Here is a 21976-nt window from a genome sequence, read left to right as displayed (position 1 = left end):
CTCTCTCTCTCTCTCTCTCTCTCTCTCTCTCTCTCTCTCTCTCTCTCTCTATTGTTATAGACGAATTAGAAATTGTTGTCTGTCACGAGCGTTTTTATAGTTCAAGTCTACCTATTTCAATTTAATTTCAATTTAATATTACAATTATTTCTTCATAGTCTCCAGTAAAATTTGTCCCTCTTCTCTTCGATTAAACTTACTCTTCAGATTCTTTCATAAAGAGACAACAACAGTTCTCAAATCGTTATTGGCTGTAAAAGAGATAGAAGAATTCGACTGCAGAAGAGGCGTGCAGAATTTTCATTCTTTTACCTCCAATTCGCGGCGATTCAAGCTTAGATCGAGCGCATATTCGTATGCGCGGAACGTACCGCATCTTCTCAGACGTTTCGTATTCAGTGTGAACGGGCAACCGATTGGAATGTCTAGACCGAATCGCTACTGCTTAGGATCCGTCGTGCTCGATCTATCGAGAATTGCAAGATCAGATCAGGTTGGAACGCTATTGTGCATCTTTCGAGCATTTCATGCTCCTTCGGCATCTCCACTCCCTATCCATTTTGATTCAGCGCATTTTAGCATGAGGCAAGCACTTTCGGTTGTACGAATTTTTATCGATGACTTTTTGAGTCGATAAAGTATTATTATCAATTCTACCAAAGAGCGGAAGAATATTTACAAATTAGTATAATGCTTCTTAAGGTAATACAGTTTGAAACGCCGTGTTTTTCTTTTAATTTTCTTTTAATCTACGATTAATCTGGATCTTTTATATTTTATTATCTCGGAAAAATAATTTCATATACTTCATAATGATCATTCTTCTTCTTCTTTTTGATACTGGCTAGGAACAGTCCAAGCTCACGTTCTGACGTAGGAATAATTATTCTGCCGCGGATATTTATTACCACTCGTTTTGCGACTCAGCTCTCTAGGCAATGAAGCCTGAAGTCGAGCGACCATATTATACTTACCGAATTATTCACGCGAATGTGGTCGTAAAATACGACCAATAGCAGGCTTAATAATCAATTAATCGTAGTATCAACAGCCAGTAGAATACGGAGAAACTTTCTCGAACGCGGGAGCACTCAAGCAGCGGATATCAGGCACGCTTACTCGTCCTGAAATAATTGGATCGATATCGCGGAATATGCGCATCTATTTATATAAATGTCGTCAAAGTTGCGTGATGCGTGACATTCTTCTTCATCATCCCACACGGCTTCGGGACTCATATGGAAAAATAATAAGGAAATCTTTTCTAATGATTGTGAGAAAATAAATTTAATTTATTAGAAATCATGTCGACTCGAATCAGACACCCGACATCGCAAACTTGGAGCTTGATCTTGAAAAGCAACGAATTTAAAGACTTCTTTGCGTACACGTAGAATGCACTTAGTGACTGGTACAAGATATTAATTATGAGTGCGAATGAATTTTTTGAGATTAATGTGAATACTTGGGACTGTATATTTTAGCAAAAAATTGCTTTAGTGCGCTTTATATTTTTCTACAACAAATCCGCTCTAGATTACACTTCGTGCCTTTGGCAGCGATGCAAAATTTGCCAGTGCGGCTGGCATCGTGAATATCGTCAAACCAAAACTTTTTTTTGCATAAACAAAAGTTATTGGGTGTCGAGAATATAACGTGTGGATTTGAGACTCCTATCATTTTATATTCCCGCACAAAGAACGATCAGCTTTTAGAGGTGTCTTCACGGATAACCTTTCGCACCATTACCCGCATATGTGAAATTCGTCCGAAGGAGTTCTTCTTTAGAACAGCTTCCTCCAGGGATTCAGGGGTGATTTTTCTTGGAGGAAACTTCAATGGCGATCCCACACGTCGAACTGACTTTCGTATTTATAAGTTGAGCAACAACTTGACAATCGAACTGACCGAGAATCAGGAGCCCGCGCATTTACGTTTCACGAAATTGCAGGCTGATGATAATAGTTCGCAAGTGTTTTCGAGTAGGCCCGTGCTGTCTCTTACGATTAGACACTCCAAGGTTCAGACATAAAGCACGCGATGTGCTAATGTAGATGCATTACTTGACCTTTTCGTGTGCGGCGCTGTGTACTTCGGCACTTGATACCAATTAAAGCGCTATCAATTAACTAACATCGAGTCCTCGCATGCCTGCAAGATAAAAGTTTCCTCTTACGCTACTGACACGAAAGCAAGCAACTCCAGAAATACCTTTCTAATGAATCGTAAAAACGCACCTTTTTCCATGTAATAAAAAATATGTTAATGGAATATAAATTTCTCGTGCGACTTATGATCTTCTAAGATTAACATTACTATGTGAAAATAAAAATCTGTAATAACTGCAATATTCCAAATCTCGTTAAATTATTATAAATTTAAATAAAGTTTTGTTTTCTAATTTCTGAAATTATTGGACATAGTCTATTCCCTCTTTTTTTTTAACACGATATTATTAAATCGAACATCGTTTCATTTTGTGCAATTCTGACAATTGCGATTTGTTTCTTAGTTTCTTAGTTTCGATCAACTTTAATCTACTTCTTCATATAACGTCTTCACGCGAAATAACGCATTCCATATTTTATATAAAAGCATTCAACGACTTGCCTCGTTAGGTAACTGAAGCTCATTAAACTATCTAGATCTAAGAGTGGAAAGACCACGTGCAAAATTATCGGTCTGTCCTTCGTCGCAACTGGTAAGACGATCCCGAGTAGCAGATAAGAAGTATAAAGTGCGGCTAGTAATGACTAGCTACTTACACAAAGCCTATACTTCACACAGCCATTACATTAATAATACATTTTTCTTATAATTCTACAACGAAAATAGTATACAATCGAATAAACAATAAATCATAAATATCAACTTCTTAATAAAATTTACGTCTCTATTTTCAAATATTCAAATATAATAATATTAATATAATCTCAAATATAATAATATAATATTAAATATAATATATATAATATATTAATATAATATCAAATATAATAATATATAATATTTCAAATATAATAATTTCTTGAATTTAATTCCGTGTTTTTTGCTTTATTTTTGGGGTTGAGATATATTTAATAACTAGATCCTATTTTTTATAGATATTTTGTATATCAACTGTGTTATTTATTTTATTTATTTATTTTTATTTTACGTTATGTATTTGTTTTATTTTATTTTATTTTTATTTAATTACTTGTTTTATTTTATATTATTTATTTATTTATTATGTCAAACTTAGTCACATATATAGTAATCCAAGCAACGTCATGTACAAAATTTTTAAAAGATGCGTGTCGGTGGATAAAATAAAAATTCGCGTTATCACGTTGTACATCACCGTCAATTGTTACAAAGACAAACGACTCACTCACATAGTACAGTGTATCCATTTTGTTTACGAAATAAAATAATCATATTGTCTGTGCTGACAATCTTTTCCTGTTACCGTAGAGCTAGTGCACAAATATCTTCCTTTCTCACATGGGCGTATCTCAATGAGGTGTCGAATAGCATGTCACAGACATCGTTTACCACGCGTTGAAAACTATCAAATTCGTAACAACAGACAGACGTTTGATAATTTTGCAATCGTGTGGGTGAGTGAGACCACTTATCGATACTCGTAGAAATGACGAGTTTTTTTTCATTCTCTCCCTTTCTCTTCCCCTCTCTGTCTCCCTCGTATCACGTGAGTGCTTTATCTCACGAAAATTTTTGTTCTTCATTCTCCGAGCTCTATCTCGCGGGGTCTGGAGTTCACGCGCTGGTAACCAGTTTGTTCCAGCGTGCTGGCTTCTCCTCCCGTTCGGCCTTTTATCATCGACAGAACTATCCTCATTTAACAAGATGTTTACGAAACTTTATCGAACTAAGTATCAGTATCGACAAGTTCCGCTATGTTGAATATAGCATACAGAGCGAACTCGATTAGCGACCTCCCACGAGGCACACACAACATAATCCTAATAATTCAAATTTCATGCTCATGTCGAGAGGTGTTTGCAGGTCATTCGACTGATGTCGTATATCTGATAAAGACGTTGTTAATGCCGTACGAAACATGTCTCTCGGTGGAAATCCACGTACGCGTGATGCTCTTCCCTTTGACGAGCATAAACTCCCTCAATTAGAACCTATTAATATTAAGCAGGAAATTATTTTGGGAAACGCGCCCTCTTAAGATTTCCGTGAAAGGACGTTCGGTGTGTTCCACACGTATATATTTCACAATGATTAATATATATCCCTCCAAGGTGAATCCTGGGACATCAATCATTCGCGAGAGCTTCCCGCGGTTCAGAGGGGAAGCTGGAAAAATAAGCCGGGGTGTTTTATAACGTGGAACGTTCAATAACTGTATCAGCCTCGCGCCATGATCATTGAGCAGAGGAGGAACTACGAGGAGGACTCTCGCGCAAGACAGGGGTGGCTGGTGGCTTCCCTTGAGGAATGTCTGGGAATCGCGAACGACCGAGGTAAGACGTCGCAAATACGATCGAGTCGGTACAAGAAGCACAAGTAAAACATCTCGTGATACTCCATTCGCATGTAGCGAGTGACGTTCTCCAAAGACTGGAAACCGATTGCCACGAAACGCTGCCGTAATGAGCTTCCGCGCGATATCCACTTCCCCGTAACTAGAAATTTATCCCATAGTCCTTATCAGGTTGATCCCAACCAATCGTCTGGTTTGCACAAGATAATGTAATCAAACCCTGATAAGCTCTGATAATTGTGCAACGTAGCAATCAATATGCTATTAACTAGCTTAAACTACTCGTGTTGCCCAAGTTATCAGAAAATGTCAAGGGAAAATCAAGGGTAATCCAGTTGTCATAATAGTTTATATCTTACGTAAGGTCTTAAAAACTCTACATAACTATACAAATTTTGATTCAGACCAGTCAAAGAATTTGAAAGTTAATATAGGAAACATTCTATTTTGTATATAGAGACAAACGTTCTATTTTATATATAAATAAGTATTATTAATAATTAGGACCTTTTATTAATACCGAATAAATTATCAGTCTGTCAAATGCACAATCAAATATAGATTAAAAAAATCAAATGGTAATGACATCTCTCACTTTTATGCTATTCTTGAAATATAAGTTGTCGTAAATATCGTAATTTAAAAAGTATCGGAATTTAGCTGATTTATCGAAACGTGCAATGTCCCATTTCTTGGTACATTTGCGGATACAGCGTGTTTCGCAATCTACATCTTGCGTGAGTTCTTTTAACCTTTTTTATTTATTGATTGACCTTATTAATAATCAGGATCCAATAACATCAGCTTGTATAAACCAGATAGTTGGTTGGGATTAATCTAATTAGAATGAATTTTTAATCGGATCCGTTGAACTTGTACTGCGAATATTTCTGCTAACGAACACACTTCTGTATTTTTCTTATTTTCTACAAATCCGTGAGATGGAATTTCAATCTCTCTGCTTTGTCCTGCTCAATTTATTTTCCTTTCAAATTTTATCGTGGTACGACGAAAGAATATGTGTGTATATGTGTGTACGTGCGAGATTTAACGAATCGAAATAGATTGCGAGTTTCGCGCGTGTGCAATGTAGATTTATTTATCTAACATGCGATCCGCTCGTGTCAATAACAATAAAAACCAAACAAAAGAGAGAAAGAGAGAGACGATTGTACTGGACGATCAACAGTTTAATTATCGCTCGCGGCGCGACCGCGAAAAGTGTCTTCCGCGATTTTGTCGTTTATTATCCCGGTATCGTGCGAGTCCCTCGGTAACTCGAACGCAACTTGATGAACGAGTCGAGTTTCTGGCGGCGCAATTATGAGAGGCGAGATTAATCGTTGTTCGATCCGGTTAAAACGGGCTGGTGGCCTCTTCTCTGTTGTCGGCCGGTCGGATAACGATATTATTAGAAATCAAGTGAGAGTGTTTCTATTGTACCCGCGAAACTGGGTGGAAAAGTGGACGTTTCGTAGTCAGAGAGCGGATAACTCCGTTATCGAGCCGCGAAGACGAAGAAGCCGGCTCGATCGGAGTTATTTTCCATGTTGATAAGAGATAATTCGGTCCGCTGGGGGTACAGAGTCAAATGATTACCCGCCACTCGATGACGCCTGTTGGTATCTCGGCTCAGTGACGCACAAAGCAGTGGTGCGCCACTCTTATTTCAGTTGACGCGCCACAACTCACGAAAACAATACGCTCGAGAGAACTCGTGAATCAAGAGATGTTTGATTAATTTGTGCGCGACAGGCATTTAATTACGAAACACTCCCCCACCTAGAACTCACTGGTAGGAACGCGTTTCGGTGAAAACAACAAATATTGATCGAATGGCTAGCGGAGTCAAAAACTCGAGGAATATAGACCGCGATTATTTATGTAAAAGTCAAATAAAAATATTAAATAGAAAAGATAAACATTAAAAGTTGCCATGGCAAAAGTTTACTTCGCAAAAGTTTACTTTCAAAGGTGCCTCGTAGCCGGAGGAATTTGTAAACTGCTGATCCTGGAAAAATAGAACGCTCCCGTCAGCAAGATATACATCTCGAAAACTTTATTTGAACTTCTTGTCTCTCCTCATTAAAATTATTGCGCTTCTGAAAAATCGCGCGCATGAGAAACGCACGATTTTTTCATGGCCCGCTCATGCACGATTCGGAATGTTTTGTAATTCTCACTGGGAATCACTGATAACGACAATTAATACGTATGCAAATTCCTTGAGCCGATTCGTGCCTCCTAACACGGGGTCCACACACGGTCGCGACATGTGGCAATCGCGAGTTATCAGCGGCCGGAGAGAAGTCAAGTTGTTTGCGAGAGAACGACCGCGACAGGGAAAACCTCGGCAGAACGAGAGAGTGAGAGAAAGAGAGCGATTGCACGAGCAATGAAGAGCCCACGAGATATCGCGCTGTTATACGATTATTATGGCTGAATCGGACCCCCAGCAGCACGGTTGCGTCACTCCAGCACTTCACGACCCCGTTGACCCTGTTGACCGTGCTACGACGAGTGGAAAATATATTTTTCGCTTCGTGCACTCTCTCTCTCTCTATCTTTCTCTCTCTTTTGCTTCTTAAACGTTGATTTTCGTCTTTTTGCACGATTCCAGATTACTGGCGATTTCCTATCGTCTATTCCGTCCGTTTGCGATCAGACGGCTCCCGCCGAGTCTTCGACGGTGACGCGCCGGCAAATTTCGGCCACTCGAATGCAAGTGGACAACATCGAGATATCAGAGGACCATTTACTTTTCTTGCATATTGATCCTATGTTACGGACACGTTTATCTGTTCACGATTTTCGCGACAGTCAAAACATCGTTGTACGATGTGTTCATCGTCGTTTTATTAATCAATATACTATAGCTAATATATTAGGTTTGTCGCAATTAGGACAGGAAAACAATTTTTGAATCTTATCTCATGAAAAGTTTTAATAAGAAGAAAATAAAGTAGTTTCTCTTAATATTATGACATTGACGTTCTTTGGTGACCAATAAAAATTCCAAAATTATATAAAGGTCATATTTATTTCAGTTACTGTCAGATCGTAACAATTGTTTTTAAGGAATCAGTCGTGTCTCATGTTACTATCTTCTCCTCTATTTTTGCCAGGATCATATGAGGATTTAATTCGATAATTATCAAGTAAACAGTCTAAGAGTGACACGAGCATCTCACCACAGATAGCATCATGAAATACGGCTGATTATCTTATTTATCTGATTACGAATGAGATTAATAAGTGTTTTTTTAAGGACCTACTAGAATCAATGAAATATAAAGAAACAAGAGATAAAAAGTAGTGAAATGAAATGAAAAATAATGAAGTAACGAGAGGAGTTATAAAAAACAATGGCGCAAAAGTTATCTTAGAGAGAGCTGACTACGTTAGTCCATTAATTCATTTTTAGAATTTTGCTCTTTAATTCACGAGAAAGAAAAAAAGAGTCAAATGAAATACAGTTGGCTACTATATTGAATAGAATTTCACCTATGAGTGATTTTCAAAGCGTTAATTAAAATTTACGGATGACTGCAGCCTCAAAGTCAAAGAGAGACACAGTCATCCGTAAATTTCAATTAACGCTTTGAAAATCACTCATAGGTGAAATTCTATTCAATATAGTAGCCAACTGTATTTCATTTGACTCTTTTTTTCTTTCTCGTGAATTAAAGAGCAAAATTCTAAGAATGAATTAATGGACTAACGTAGTCAGCTCTCTCTAAGATAACTTTTGCGCCATTGTTTTTTATAACTCCTCTCGTTACTTCATTATTTTTCATTTCATTTCACTACTTTTTATCTCTTGTTTCTTTATAATTCATTGATTCTAGTAGGTCCTTAAAAAAACACTTATTAATCTCATTCGTAATCAGACACACCTCCGTACTCTTATCTCGTACACGTAAAATTTTATCACGTAAAACTTAATCATTAGCATATTCATTTAAAATCGTCAGAATTAAGTTTCATGTCTCTTTATGTCCTCAACTTACAAAGTAACGTTATCGAAACAGGTATTCTCCCGTTCTATCAGTTCTTCCGATGCTGCCAACGACCGATAAGTCTGATAACGAAGGAAATATGCATGACATGCGTATAACTCCGAAATATTTTCGTTCATACACGCAGAAAACACTTACGTAAATTGTCTTGTCAAAACCATCGTTACTATCACGACACTCGTCGCTTGAATTACGAGCAGATTTCTTTTTCTTCTTCCTCCTCTTTTTGCAAATGTTTGTTTATTTTCAAGAAGCAATACCTCACTCTATAATCACGCAGTCGCACGATTAATTTCCCGTTTCCTCTTTCCCTGCTTTTACCTCTGCAGAAACTTTCGAAGGACAGCCGATGGTGCCTCTCGTCAGATTTTATCTAATGGTATTCTTATTACACGATCTCGAATTATTAGATAATTGTTAGATAATCTCAGGTGATTACACCTGAACAGTTGCACCTAGACTGGCGCCATCATCTGGTCACGATGTGTTCATTTCAAAATACGTTAGTCTTCGTCAGGTGAACGTATATGTGTTTGCTGAGTGTACACACTCAAACGGCGAGCGAACGGCCGACGAAGAGGGACGGCGGCCGCAGCGCGAACAACACCGCCACAATTCACCCAGGCATCGCGTTCCTATGGCCAGAGTGGGGACTCCGCTATAAGAAGATAAATCACAGTAGAACGGGTCAGTTTACGGCTAGACCACCGTACGATACCAGCACTCCAAGTCCTACATTGGTCCCTAACATCGCTCGTCTGTTTCCGAAGATTCAAGGCCGAATCAACGTCGTCGTAACGAATTTCCCGCGCAGAGAAAGAGAGAATTTTCCGAGGAAAGGTAGGTTCTGGATTCTTTTTTTTTCCTTTAAATTCCGTTCGCCCATCAGGACAAGTCACGTTCGGCGAAGGGTTACAACACCGACTTCAAAATCTGACACTTGTTGCTGCCCGCCGGCTTTCTATCGCCGCCACATGCGCGCCATTGCACCGAGGTGCATCTTACGCTCGACGGCAATTTATAATAAGGCGATTTACTGGCAGTGTATAGCGCGATAACAACGGAATCTTGACCGACGAATCAGAATTTGCCGCTAAATATAATATAATAAACAATATTGCGGTATAACACACGAAGCGCCCGAAGCGACACGATTATAATCTCCGACTGAAATAAATTTCAAATTTTCATTGTAAAATTCAAAATATTTTCTGTTAAATTTCCATAACAATAAATATCAACTAAAATAATTTTATTTTACATTTTGTGTACCGAAATGAAAGGAAAACAAAAAGAAACAAAATGGAAGGAAAACTGATATTCAGTTGATGTAACTGAATATCAGTTACATCAATAAACAGTTATATAAACAAATTTTCTGAGCGAAAAAATACGGAAAGAAAGAAAGAGAGAAAGGGAGATTCGTGCTTATTGAACCGTTGCTAGTATTTGTATTTATCGGTATTCAATTGCGGTTTTTCTCTAAAATGATAAAATTCAATGAGGCCACCGAAAGATACTTGTAGATGTACTTGTAAGTCGATCACGGGCATTCAATGTCAGGAGAAGGAAACAAGCTCGACAACGAGTCTATAAAATCTCTCGAATGTAGGTGAGTTGGCAATATTCGCGCGCTATCCGCGTTTCTTTGAGTATATAACGATAAATTTGAATGCATGGAATATGTCGATTTATGCGCCAAAAAGAAAAATTTCCTCAGCGGCGTTTCATCGAGCCGGGATACAAGCGCTCGTCATACCTATATTCCGCTTATGTAATTTTCACTGACTTGGCTCGATGTTCTGTTTTTACTGCAGAAATGAATGCATTTGCATGTCGGAAATTGCGACATTAGCAATTTTACGCTACTGCTTCTTCAAGAGATGTTTTATTAAGCTCGATATATCTGTCGCGTGACGTAATGGATCGTTTGACATTAATTAACGGAGCTCTACAATTTCCGCAGCACACGTGTTGTCATACCATGTTATATCCGTGCCTGAACCATAAAGTCAATGTGTATGAGATAGTGTGGCCGGAATGAGATAAATGTCGTCGCTGTAGCAAGGAAAATACGAATTCTCTCAGAATTGATAAAAAACGCATCCCTCACAAAACTTCACTTTCGAAGAGAATACGAATCACTAACAATGTGAAAACTGCAAGTCAGTAAAAATAGATAAGACAGGGATAACAAGTAGATAACGAGACTATTAGTCGTTAGATTCGAAGTGAACTTCGACAGATCTCTAATTAAACTTTTGACTACGGATTTTATCACAAAAATATCGAACGAGAAAATTGGAAAAGTTGCGTGTAATGGTGGGCTTTTCTGACATTTCCTCCCCAAGGAAAATTTGAGATCAAAATCTCAGAATATTAGCGCGTTCCGCGTGCTTCGCGTCAATTCTAGATAAGAAGTCCTTTAAAGTATTTTTAAATGACCGATTATGAATGCGATGTACTAACAAATTCACTTGCGTGAATAGCCTCGGATATCAGCGCTTATCGGAACCCACACGAAGCATTGATTGCAGCTTGGGTGCACGTGTGCGTCTGCTGAAAGATTTAATATGCATAAATCGACAATGCCAACCGTACTGTCGCAAACACTGCTTATTATAACTACCTGGTAGCGAGTATTCATGATGTGGCAGTATATTTCCGCCCATAACAAGCTAGGTATCTTATACCACGGTGCATTAATATTCGCCACGCATATGAATAATTAATGTGTTAATCATACTAATGGTTGTTACGTGACGCGCACAATGTTGACGATTCAAGTATCAAAGGAGCCAAACGCCGAAGAGCTTCTCTCTGAAGCTTCCTCGAACTTGCGACAAAAAAGAGCCTAATAGAATGTTATTCCACTGGAACGGTTTACGTAATATCTTGAGCAACTCTCTATTGATTCTAGATAATATTGATGATGATCAGAATCACAAAGTAAACGAAAGTGATACATCAACAGACTGCTTGTTTGCCATCTTCCAGATATTTCTTTCGAGGAAGACGATTAGAGCTCAGTAGAAATTTCCACGAGAAGCCTATAAGAATTCTCAAAAATATCTTTCTAATTAAAATATACTGGAAGAGCTTACTTGGCTCATTTCATCTGATACTGTACGCAAACCGATCAATTACAATTATAATTAGACTGACAAAACGTTCAATCGTCAACGACGTTATTTGCCGATGTCGTTGTTTATCGATATCGATATTTCTATCTGATGATACGGGGACGATGGGACGTCAATGTGATTTCGATGAGCAAGGGAATATATTCATGATGCTTATCGCTTGTCACAACCGCGGGCCGTTACGGTTGAAGATTTCGATCGGCCGATCGCAAATTTCCGTCACGGAACGATTAGAAAGTGCTCACGTATGCGTGATACAATATATATGTGTGTATAAATTAAGCAATCTAAACGACGCAAACTCTAATTCTACAATGTTAAATAAATTCTGTATGAATAAACGTATGATTGTCGCGAAATTTCGTCATTTTCTTTGCACAAAATTGCCGCTCCTCGTGAAAAGATAGTGTTGTATTGTCCTGAATATAAATACGTGCAAAATAGTAAATTTTTTACTTGCGACTTTTTACACGCCGTGCAGATTAATATATAACTGCACAGTATAAAATTTCGCAAAAATATGATAACCGACGACCAGCTACAGACAACCGCGCAAACACCCGACCAGACGACCGGTTGAATTATAGATATCGGATCACGAATAGCGATTCCCCTTTGCTCAGATAACCACTATTCAAGGGCTTCTTTTGTTCAAGGACAACATGTCGGTCAACCTGAGAAGCGTTCTCATCAGCGATCCCGTGGACGAGTCTTGTGGCGCGCTGCTAGCCGAGCACGGCATTCCGGTTACGACAAAATACAGACTGCCGAAGGATGAGCTGATCAACGAGCTACAGGTGCGCACATTATTTTTTTTTGCAAAACTTTGCGCGCGTGTAGTGGCGATCAATAATTCGCGCTCCGTCGCGCAAGAAATAAACAAACCAAAAAGCGACCGATAGAAACGTGTTTTGCGAAATTATGAATTCCCTTTGATACTCGCCATCGAGTATTGGCTTAAAGAACGGAGTGATCTGCGGAGTAGGGACTAAAATTGCTTCTTCTCGTGACAGAAGCTCTGCTAAACATTAAAATCGATTTTCAAAATGTAAAGGTGAAAAGAAATAAAAGACCATTTTTTACTTCACTTCAACTTTTTCACACATATCGGTTTACAATTTTGTATTTTAAATTCAAAATTTAATTCTGTAATTCGCGCTGAATTCTACACCTTTGGAAGTAATACTATAAATTGAAAATGCAAATCCTCTCAATCCTGGATATATCAGTTTAGTAACATTCATTTATCAATATTTCTTCGAATTTGCGATATTAATCTTAATTCGCAAGCAGTAGTCGTTGATTCCTCAGATCATTGACGTGACAGACGATATTTCTGTATTGCTTCAATGACTGAGGAATCATAATAATTGAAAGGCTATTCAACGTGGATCAGACGGAGCTTTTATTTTCTTCTAGTGCATTCATAACGTATAATATTTGCATTGTATAAAACTCAATATTCACCGATTTCGGGAACGGGACGATAAACAGTGGACTTCAACCCGAGGAAACGAGGCGCAATCGCGTCGCGCCTGATAGATTAAATTGGACGAAACATATTTTCCTCTATCCTTTCTTTTCCCGTTTCTAAATAATTATTCTAACAATCAGATACGTGATATCTTTCTTTAGTCGTGCAAATAATGATGCCCTTGAATTGTTTCACAGTGCATCTACGAGATTACGAAGTAACAATATCAGATTAAATTGGACGAGACATATTTTCCTTTATCCCTTCCTCTCCCCTTTCTAAATAATTATTCTAACAATCAGATACGTGACATCTTTTATTAATCATACAAATAACGACGCCTTTGAATTGTTTCACAGTGTACTTACGAAATTGCGAAGTAATAATATCAGTTTAAATTGGACGAGACATATTTTCTTCTATCTCTTCCTCTCCCGTTTCTAAATAATTATTCTAACAATCAGATACATGACATTTTTCTTTAGTCGCGCAAAGAATAGCGCTCCTGAATAGTTTCACAGTCCATCTACGAAATTACAAAGTAACGTACGATTTACACAGTAATAATTGTACTTGACATTAGCAAATTTCATTGTCGGCCATTTCAGAAAATCGAGTGTTTTCACCTTCCTTTTTCTCCTCGTACCACAGAGAATAATTTAGTTGACTTTCCTATCTCTCGAAAATTTCCCACAAGCGACATAGAAGTCCCTCAAGATAGAAGAAACGATTGACGGATCGTAATGCACAGCGACGCGCCGTAATTTCTCTCCACGGTCGATTAGCTTGTCAGCACCGAACGTGAAGAGATCCTCGTTAGAGCCTGAGGACACTTTGGGGATCGATTTATTTCGTGTAAATAACCGCGTGAAATGCTTCTCGTTTCCCGGGATCGGGCAAATTCTGCATTATGCGTCAATCCATCTCGAGCCATTAGACATTCCCGGTCTAATGCAGCGTTACGAGCGTAATAAATATATGCGAGTGACATGTGGGACGCGCGTCTTGCTCTCTTTTCCGTTCCCTCCCTCGCTACCCTCCCTCCGCGTGCTCTCTCTCCTTCCCTCTCTCTCTCTCTCTCGGTCGCTGTTGCGACTTGATCTATCTCGGTCTCTTTCGCCGTTTAATCTTTCTTTTCTTAATTGCCCGCATTCGAGCCGGCGATCCGGTTATATCCAGTTGAGTCGGCCGGCACGAATACCGGTTCGCTCGCAACGGGTCATTGTACCACCGGTTTGCGCCGGCACACATGGGCGCCCGTACAAGGAGACTTGCTGTGTATCCCTTCTCTACTCTCGTATTTCTCAATAAACCACATTAAGATTGCTTGTTCTACTCACACTCGCCGTTCCTTAATTCCTTATCTCTTACCTTCGCTCTTGCCTTCTTCAACATCAAACTTCAACGTTAACTTAAATGCACGTTTCGTTGCAAACCCGTGAGGGAGACCAACGCAATTTCGGCCTTCTACTTTCCGCAGGCATAGATTTGTCGAATAAATTACGATATCACCGAACGGGATCTCTGTTATATGCTTTATCGATATTTTTGCCTCGTATCGTTTTTCGTTGTTTCTCATCTCTTAGATTTATATTAGTCCAATTTCATGATTGTACTGAAAATGAAATTTCTTAGCTCCTTCTTTGTATGTTAATTATGTTTTTCCGAATATTTAATGAATATTTAACATTCTGTCCAACAGAAGCACGATGCGCTTATCGTCCGCTCCGAAACGAAAGTGACGGCGGACGTTATTGCCGCTTGTCCGAATATTCGCGTGATCGGACGCGCCGGCACCGGAGTCGACAACATTGACCTCCAAGCTGCCACGCGTAAAGGAATCATCGTGTTGAAGTACGTATAACATGTTCAATGTTCCCGCAAAAAAAATACCGCATTCCAAATTTATCCCACAAATTGTGGGGATCCTCGTCAAGAAATAAAATAATTGTTTAGCAAATCAGCTGATATAACAATTACTTATTTAACTAATCGAACTTAGATTACCTTGATAATTAAAGAGATGACCTCGACACAAGGGCCTAATGGACATCCGCAATACGTACAAACGCGAGAGACGGTGGGTGGATGTCGATTATCCCGATTATCCTGATCGATCGAAAGACCGCCAGTCGTGCATAATCGCATTACTTACTTCAATTTCAGCACACCTGGTGGCAACAGTATCAGTGCCTGCGAGCTAACGTGCGCTTTGATATCCGCGTTAGCACGTAACGTGGCTCAAGCGGCGCAGTCACTAAAGGAGGGTCGATGGGATCGGAAGCTGTATTCTGGCTATGAATTATCCGGCAAGACCCTCGGGGTACTTGGAATGGGTCGCATAGGCCGCGAGGTGGCCCGCAGGATGCAAGCCTTCGGCATGAACATCGTCGCCTTCGATCCCATAGTGAGTGCCGAAGCCGCCGCTGAGCTCGGCATCAAGAAGCTCAGCCTGGAGGAAATATGGCCTGTGGCCGACTACATCACCGTCCATACGCCGCTTATACCTCAAACCAAAAGTACGAGAGAGAGAGAGAGAGAGTGGTTCAATAAAATAATTACTAGTATTACAGACCTCAAATATTAATAATATTTAAAAAATGAGTATTTTATAAATAATATTTCATTTATTATATTTTTATCAATATTATTTTTAAAGTCGTTGAATTTTAAATCAAGAATCGGAATTTTCTCATAAACAAATTGTACGTCGCGCAATGACTAATCGGAGCCACATCTGTTCACAGATTTAATCAACGCGACGACTCTGGCGAAGTGCAAGAAAGGAGTTAACATTATTAATGTCGCACGTGGCGGCATTGTCGATGAAGAAGCTCTCTTGAATTCGCTCAAATCTGGTCATTGCGGCGGAGCTGCTCTGGATGTCTTCATAGAAGAGCCGCCGAAAAATCCGATTACTTTAGAGCTTATCAAACATCCGAAAGTTATCCCGACCCCTCATCTCGGTACGTGATTAAAAATATTGTAAAAGTGATTTTAATTAATCTCGGTTAATGTATAATTAAAATCCGATCAATTCTTAGGTCGTATGACAATTCGACGATTGAATAGCTAAATTACCAGTGAAAAAATGATTTCTCTACGTATATTTTAATCGATAGATAATTTATACTCGGACAAACATACAAGAGACATTCTAATCCCAGACAACATAATGTCTAAAATCGGGACATAAGACGTTAAAGATAATCTTTAAGACACCTTAAAGACATTTATACATAAATCGTCTGAAAAACATTTTAAAGATCTTATGTCCCGATTTTAGACATTATGTTGTCGGAGAATATACTAACCTTCAGACGTCTTCTCAATGTCCCTCCAACGTCTCTCCCTATAAAATATTTATCAATTTTCATTTTAATCGCCGAGATAGTATGTCATTACTAACAATCGGCTTGATCACAGGCGCCAGCACGGCGGAGGCCCAGCAACGGGTGGCGGTAGAGATCGCCCAACAATTCCTTGCTTTGTCCGGCAAATCGACCGAGTATGCCGTCACCGGTATCGTAAACGCTCCGGTCTTAACCGCTGCCATGACAAACGAAAACGGGCCGTGGATAGAATTGTCGAAGAAACTGGGTCGACTGGCCGGTCGCTTCCTTAAGGGCAAACTCAACACAACCGTGCACAGCCAGACTGTAGGCAGTGGCATGCAAGACAAGCGATTCATACACACGGCCGTGTTGGTCGGCATATTAACTGGTCAAACGAAGAACGGTCTGAATCTAGTTAACGCGCCGACCCTGGCGCAGGAAATCGGCGTGGAGTTGCACGAGAGCCACGTCGAAGACGACAATAGAGCGGTCGTCGTGAAAGTTGGACAGCATATCATCAAAGGTAACGTCCTAACAACGGGCTTGAAGGGTCCCTCCGACGCGACACTGCGACTTCAAGTGCGTTATTTCTGAACGCATAAGCGTGTAATTTGGCTGAATTTGGCTGTTTTACACGTTTCTTACGGTTTTAAATCACGTCATTTGACACATTTAATACATATTATTATAATTTTAATACGTTCGTTACGAGTTAAGTGACGCGACTTAAAACGCTAAGAAACTATAAAAGAAGATTCAACCAAAATAACATACTTGGATCGCAGACGTAAGTTCGTGTGTTCAATCCAGGAACATTAGAAATATTACCCCTTCTGTACGTTGCAGGAACCGTGCGCGACAACGAATTGCTGCTGTTGGCTTTGGACGATGCTGTCTTCGTGAATGGCATCGCGCTCAGGGATCATATTTGCCTATATCGCGCAAACAGGGTGCAGGATCTCGCCAACATTGTGAACGTCTTCTCGTCGAAGGGCATCAACATCCATAACTTGAATGCCAACGGCAGTTGGCTGATCATCCAGACTGGCCAGGAAGTGTCGATTCCAGTGGACGGAATCGACAGCTTTTGAGCGTTATCCTTGAGAGAATGGCAGAGAGAGAGAGAGAGAGAGAGAGAGAGAGAGAGAGAGAGAGAGAGAGAACTTCTGAGTGAAAGAGTGAGAAAGTGAGAGAGATTGTAGAGGAAAGGATCGATAATAAGCGATTCTCGCAAAGGCAGGAAGAATGCAGAGACACTGATGAATCCAGTATTGCTCGATTGCTAGGAACGCGCGACGAGCTCTTATATTCCTCTATCAACGCGCCTTTTTTTTTAATTATGTAAATCTCTTCTCACATTCGTAAAATTATTATTTATTACCCGACTAAAGCGGACGGATTAGAAATGGCGAAATGAAAATATTGCTACTACGTAGATGAACGATAAGTATTTTTTTCTTCTCATAGGACGAAGACTATGAAAATAGTCCGTGAAATATTCTCGTTTGATTACACGCGAAGATACGCCTACTGTACGAAATATTACTAAACTTATACTCTCACGCATGTACGCACGCACGTAGAGATAGAAAAATGTATAAAAAAGGGTATATATTATATGTAACATGTCCGCGTATAGTTATTTATATTTTTGTATTATTATTAGAGTTTGTTAATAAAACATCACATTATCAAATCACCGGTTCCAGTTCAATTTACGCTGTCGACATCGGAAAAGCCCGCGATAAGCGCTCGTGTCTACAAATAAAGCGTCTCTTCTGTACAAAAGGGAACAGCAACTACTCTAATCGTAGAAAGAGTCGATCTCGCCTCATAAATACTAATACGTTGGTTAAAAAGTTATAAAAAATATAATATTTGTAGGTCCTCGAAAAATAGAGTACATCCGTGAAAATGGCCGATTCCAGCGTCGGGGCTCTTCCAATGTCCGGGTATAATCTTACAAACATGATAATACATGTATCGGTTACATCGATTTGTAATTGTTAGTGATCGCTTTCACTGTCGCTTTCTTACCAGTCGACAAACATGGTGTCTGAAAGAATAGCTCTTTGGTGTGCAGTCATGTTTTCAGAGTATTCAATTTGCAACGATAGCGAAATATTCAAGCATTAATTTGCATAATCAAATTGAAATTTCTCTTTATATATCCCTAAAGACTTAAAAACATAACATTGGCACGTGACATAGCGCAATAGAATATCACATTATTACAATACACATGTAATTTCGTGTAATATACATAATATCGTGCTTCTTAATTGTGCTAACAAAAAAAAAAAGAAACTAAGAAAGCAAGAGCTATCAATACGGAAAATTGATGGTCAATCAGTAAACTGACTGCGGGCAATTTAACGAATTAATGTCTTGCTTTACAGAAGAATACTTATCATAAACCGTAGTATAACTATAAGAAAAAACAATGTGACAATACAAGAACGAGAATAGAAAAATTACTTAGGGTACAAACGTCCACTACTTATAACGTACTAAATTTTAACAAGATCGTGCATTTAATAAACATTAAATGACGATGAAGATTTTATATTCTCTCGTAACTGTTCGCCCGACAACAATTGAAGGTGAAAACGATGCCGTCCTGCAAAACGACAGAAAGATAATTCTCTCGACTAAATGATACAGCGCACAGTAATCGTCGCATGTCATCAGGATGGCATTAGAACTGTGCAAAATATTTGCAGATAATCCGAATGATAACTCTGAATCGACATATTGCAAAAAATAAGATCATTTTGAAGTGAAATAGTATTTTCTATAGTCCCAAAATTATCATAGTATTCACTTACTCTGACCAACGAGGGAAGCTCGCACCAGAAAGTATGATTTGGCAGCATTTCCCAACCAGTTGCCCCTCTCAATGTTTTCAACACTATAGCGCCGCCAACGAGATATATTCCAGCGAAAGTGAAGAATAAGATGACTAGAACGGAGCCGGTAGACAAGCCTCTGTTGTAGTCTTGTTCCTTTCTACATCCGTACGGCGACACCAACCTAAAATGCTACAAATATTTTGATGATTCGCTTATATGCTCTATCAAGATGTGAGCTAACACAAACAGCTTCTGATATTTCCGTGGAAACATCATTTATTACGGCTCATCCGTATACTCACATACTTTCCGGTATCCTGAGAAATATTATCTAATATGAAATCTATGTCAGTGCTGTCAGTGGCACATATAATATTTATGATCGATGTAATATTACCGCGATGTATTTCAAACACTGGAAATTTATTATTGCCCTTTGGTAACTTCATTTGAGTATCGTGAACTGTCCCAAAATTTATGGTTGTATTTGTGGTTTCATTGTACATACAAAGCTGTAAAACAAATTTTTTCATTCATCTGATTTACTTCATTCACCTCCTGCTTAATGCAACAATAGCTAATGTGTAATTCTTAAAAAATATAACTCTTAAATTATGCTATGAGCTTGAATGAAATTTTGGCAAGATAATAAAAATAAAATTTTGTTATTAATAGGTATTAATTATTATTAATAGGTGTTTATTCAATGTGAAACTATAAAAATATTAATAACTAGAATTACAATGTTAAAAAATTAAAGATTAGTTTTAACAGCAGTGTTATATAAGTTATATGATACAAATTATACATATGATAAATAAATAATCAAACAATATAGTCTCTATAAATTAATTGATGATAGTATATCGAAATGCTTACCGAAACTTTTTTCCCACTGGAACATGTATTATTTTGATTCTCTTTAATGGGAATTACCACATCCTTACATGGGTGGAAATATACTGTCAAATTAGACTTGGTATTGGAAAGTGTCCTGGAAAATGGAATCAATATTTAATGATATAATATAGATAAAGAATATAGGTAAAGAAGAAATATTTTGAATATAAAGGCAATAATGTAATTGAGAAGTTAAAGAAAACAAGTCCAAAATGTATAATCATGTTGGTATAATTCACAGGTTAGAGTGAAATAAAATATACTTGTTTTACTTTAATTCAGATTGTCCTTCGAAAAAGAACAAAGGGGCTATATTTTTAAAAAATATCGCAATATTTAATACGATATTTCGATGAAAAGTTGTAGTAACTTAAACTATAGTTTTTCATAGAAATATCGTGCACGATATTTTTTAAGAACAAAGCCGCAAGCTTATTTTGCATACAAAAACTCAACCTAACCAAATTTTTCTTTCTTCTTTAGTCTCTCCCTTAACAAACAGGAAACTTTTACTTATATCCTCGCACTTTTCAGATACAAAATAATTAGCATTCAAGGATGTTTACGGCATGCAAATGGAAAGTGATAACGGAGGTTAATTGTTCTAAAAAAACCACCAACTCTTTGTCAGCGAGACTGGTCAAATCGTAATAATTGCCGTCCGGTAGAAAGCAGGTACAAGGCCCCAGTTGCATACATTCCGACGACGTGCTGTCGCAAAATAATATCAGAAATAACGCCAATGCAATCAACGTCCTACTACGACTGTACATCTTCCACCAAGCTATGTTGTCGTTTCGTGCACACTACGATCCTGTCATTCGCGTAAATGATGTGACTGGTGATGCAATGATATTTGCTCGGCATAGATGTCACTCGTACTGAATTCTGCGTGAAGGTTGCGGATAAAAACGACGAGTGAACGAGACAACGGCAGATAAAACGCTGGTGTATGAAAATGACAGTCACGATGAAATGTTATAGGTTTCATTATCTATTAACGCTTAAGAAACTCTTCAATTTGTTTATTACTTATAGTTTACAACTAAATAACTTAAATAATTTAACACTCGTTTGTCTGACTTTTCGTTGGATTTTCGTACTACTTGGGAGTACAATTATTAAAATTCGGACTAGTTTTATATATATATATATATATATATATATATATATATATATATATATATATATAATTACTTTAAATGTTAAAAGGCTGTCTGACGGTACTTATTTATTTTAATTAATTATAAAACTTTTACCATAAGTTGTCGCCACTCCTGCTACAAATCAAAATCATATTGCAATTCAACAATTAAAGCCCGATTTCATCAATGTCGATTAAGCCTTAAACTATTTGTTTAAACTATTTGAAACAAAGACTTAAACTCAGATCAAAGCCCAATCGACGTTGGTGGAATCGGACCTAAATAAATCTCATACAGTCCAAATGTCCGAAATACATTCCAGAGACATCCCAGATATATCACATTGTCTCTGGAACGTCTCTGGGATGTATTTCAGATATTTGGTGCTGTATAGGAACGGTCTTTCTATTTTCAAATATTACGACTACACGATAAATTAGTCGAATATTTTTCAACAGTACGACCGAACAGTAAGTCAAATAAATCTTTGTCTCTATTTGCAAACAAGAAATTAGAAATCTTCTGACTTGACAGTAAATCACATACTGTTGAAAAATAAAAATTCAAGTAACTCAGATTTCAAAATAACTCAAAATATACACACACT

At 38.2% G+C, this 21976-nt stretch overlaps 3 protein-coding genes across 5 annotated transcripts in view; 2 read left to right on the top strand and 1 right to left on the bottom strand.

Moving 5' to 3' along the window:
- LOC116846599 (trissin receptor) overlaps positions 1-7962 on the top strand; it is a 92404-nt gene extending 84442 nt beyond the window's left edge. Inside the window, exons 7-8 of one of the 3 annotated variants that reach the window (XR_004378528.1) lie at positions 4260-6296; positions 7122-7962. The gene's annotated coding sequence lies outside the window, so the exon portion shown is untranslated. The remainder of the gene's footprint in view (positions 1-4259; positions 6297-7121) is intronic. The other 2 variants (XR_004378527.1, XR_004378529.1) reach the window with 2 other exon arrangements.
- A 1231-nt stretch (positions 7963-9193) lies between these two features.
- LOC116846586 (D-3-phosphoglycerate dehydrogenase) lies at positions 9194-18171 on the top strand. Its single transcript, XM_032820627.1, has 7 exons — positions 9194-9360; positions 12320-12460; positions 14840-14991; positions 15304-15656; positions 15885-16103; positions 16564-16995; positions 17319-18171. Exons 2-7 carry the CDS (start codon positions 12326-12328, stop codon positions 17561-17563), a joined length of 1536 nt encoding a protein of 511 aa, XP_032676518.1. The 5' UTR covers positions 9194-9360; positions 12320-12325; the 3' UTR covers positions 17564-18171.
- Positions 18101-21077, bottom strand: LOC116846587 (cation-dependent mannose-6-phosphate receptor-like). The gene is made up of 5 exons (XM_032820628.1): positions 20846-21077; positions 20204-20318; positions 19627-19836; positions 19301-19513; positions 18101-19092 (listed from the first exon to the last, which is right to left on the bottom strand). Exons 1-5 carry the CDS (start codon positions 20995-20997, stop codon positions 19036-19038), a joined length of 747 nt encoding a protein of 248 aa, XP_032676519.1. The 5' UTR covers positions 20998-21077; the 3' UTR covers positions 18101-19035.
- Between the last annotated feature and the right edge of the window lie 899 nt (positions 21078-21976).

The sequence above is a fragment of the Odontomachus brunneus genome, unplaced genomic scaffold (genome assembly GCF_010583005.1).
Source record: "Odontomachus brunneus isolate Ranch 3 - 2012 unplaced genomic scaffold, Obru_v1 Obru_scaffold_066, whole genome shotgun sequence".
In the NCBI taxonomy this organism is placed as follows: Eukaryota; Metazoa; Arthropoda; class Insecta; order Hymenoptera; family Formicidae; genus Odontomachus; species Odontomachus brunneus.
Note: the sequence above shows the minus strand (reverse complement) of the source record. Positions and strands in the feature narration are given on the sequence as shown.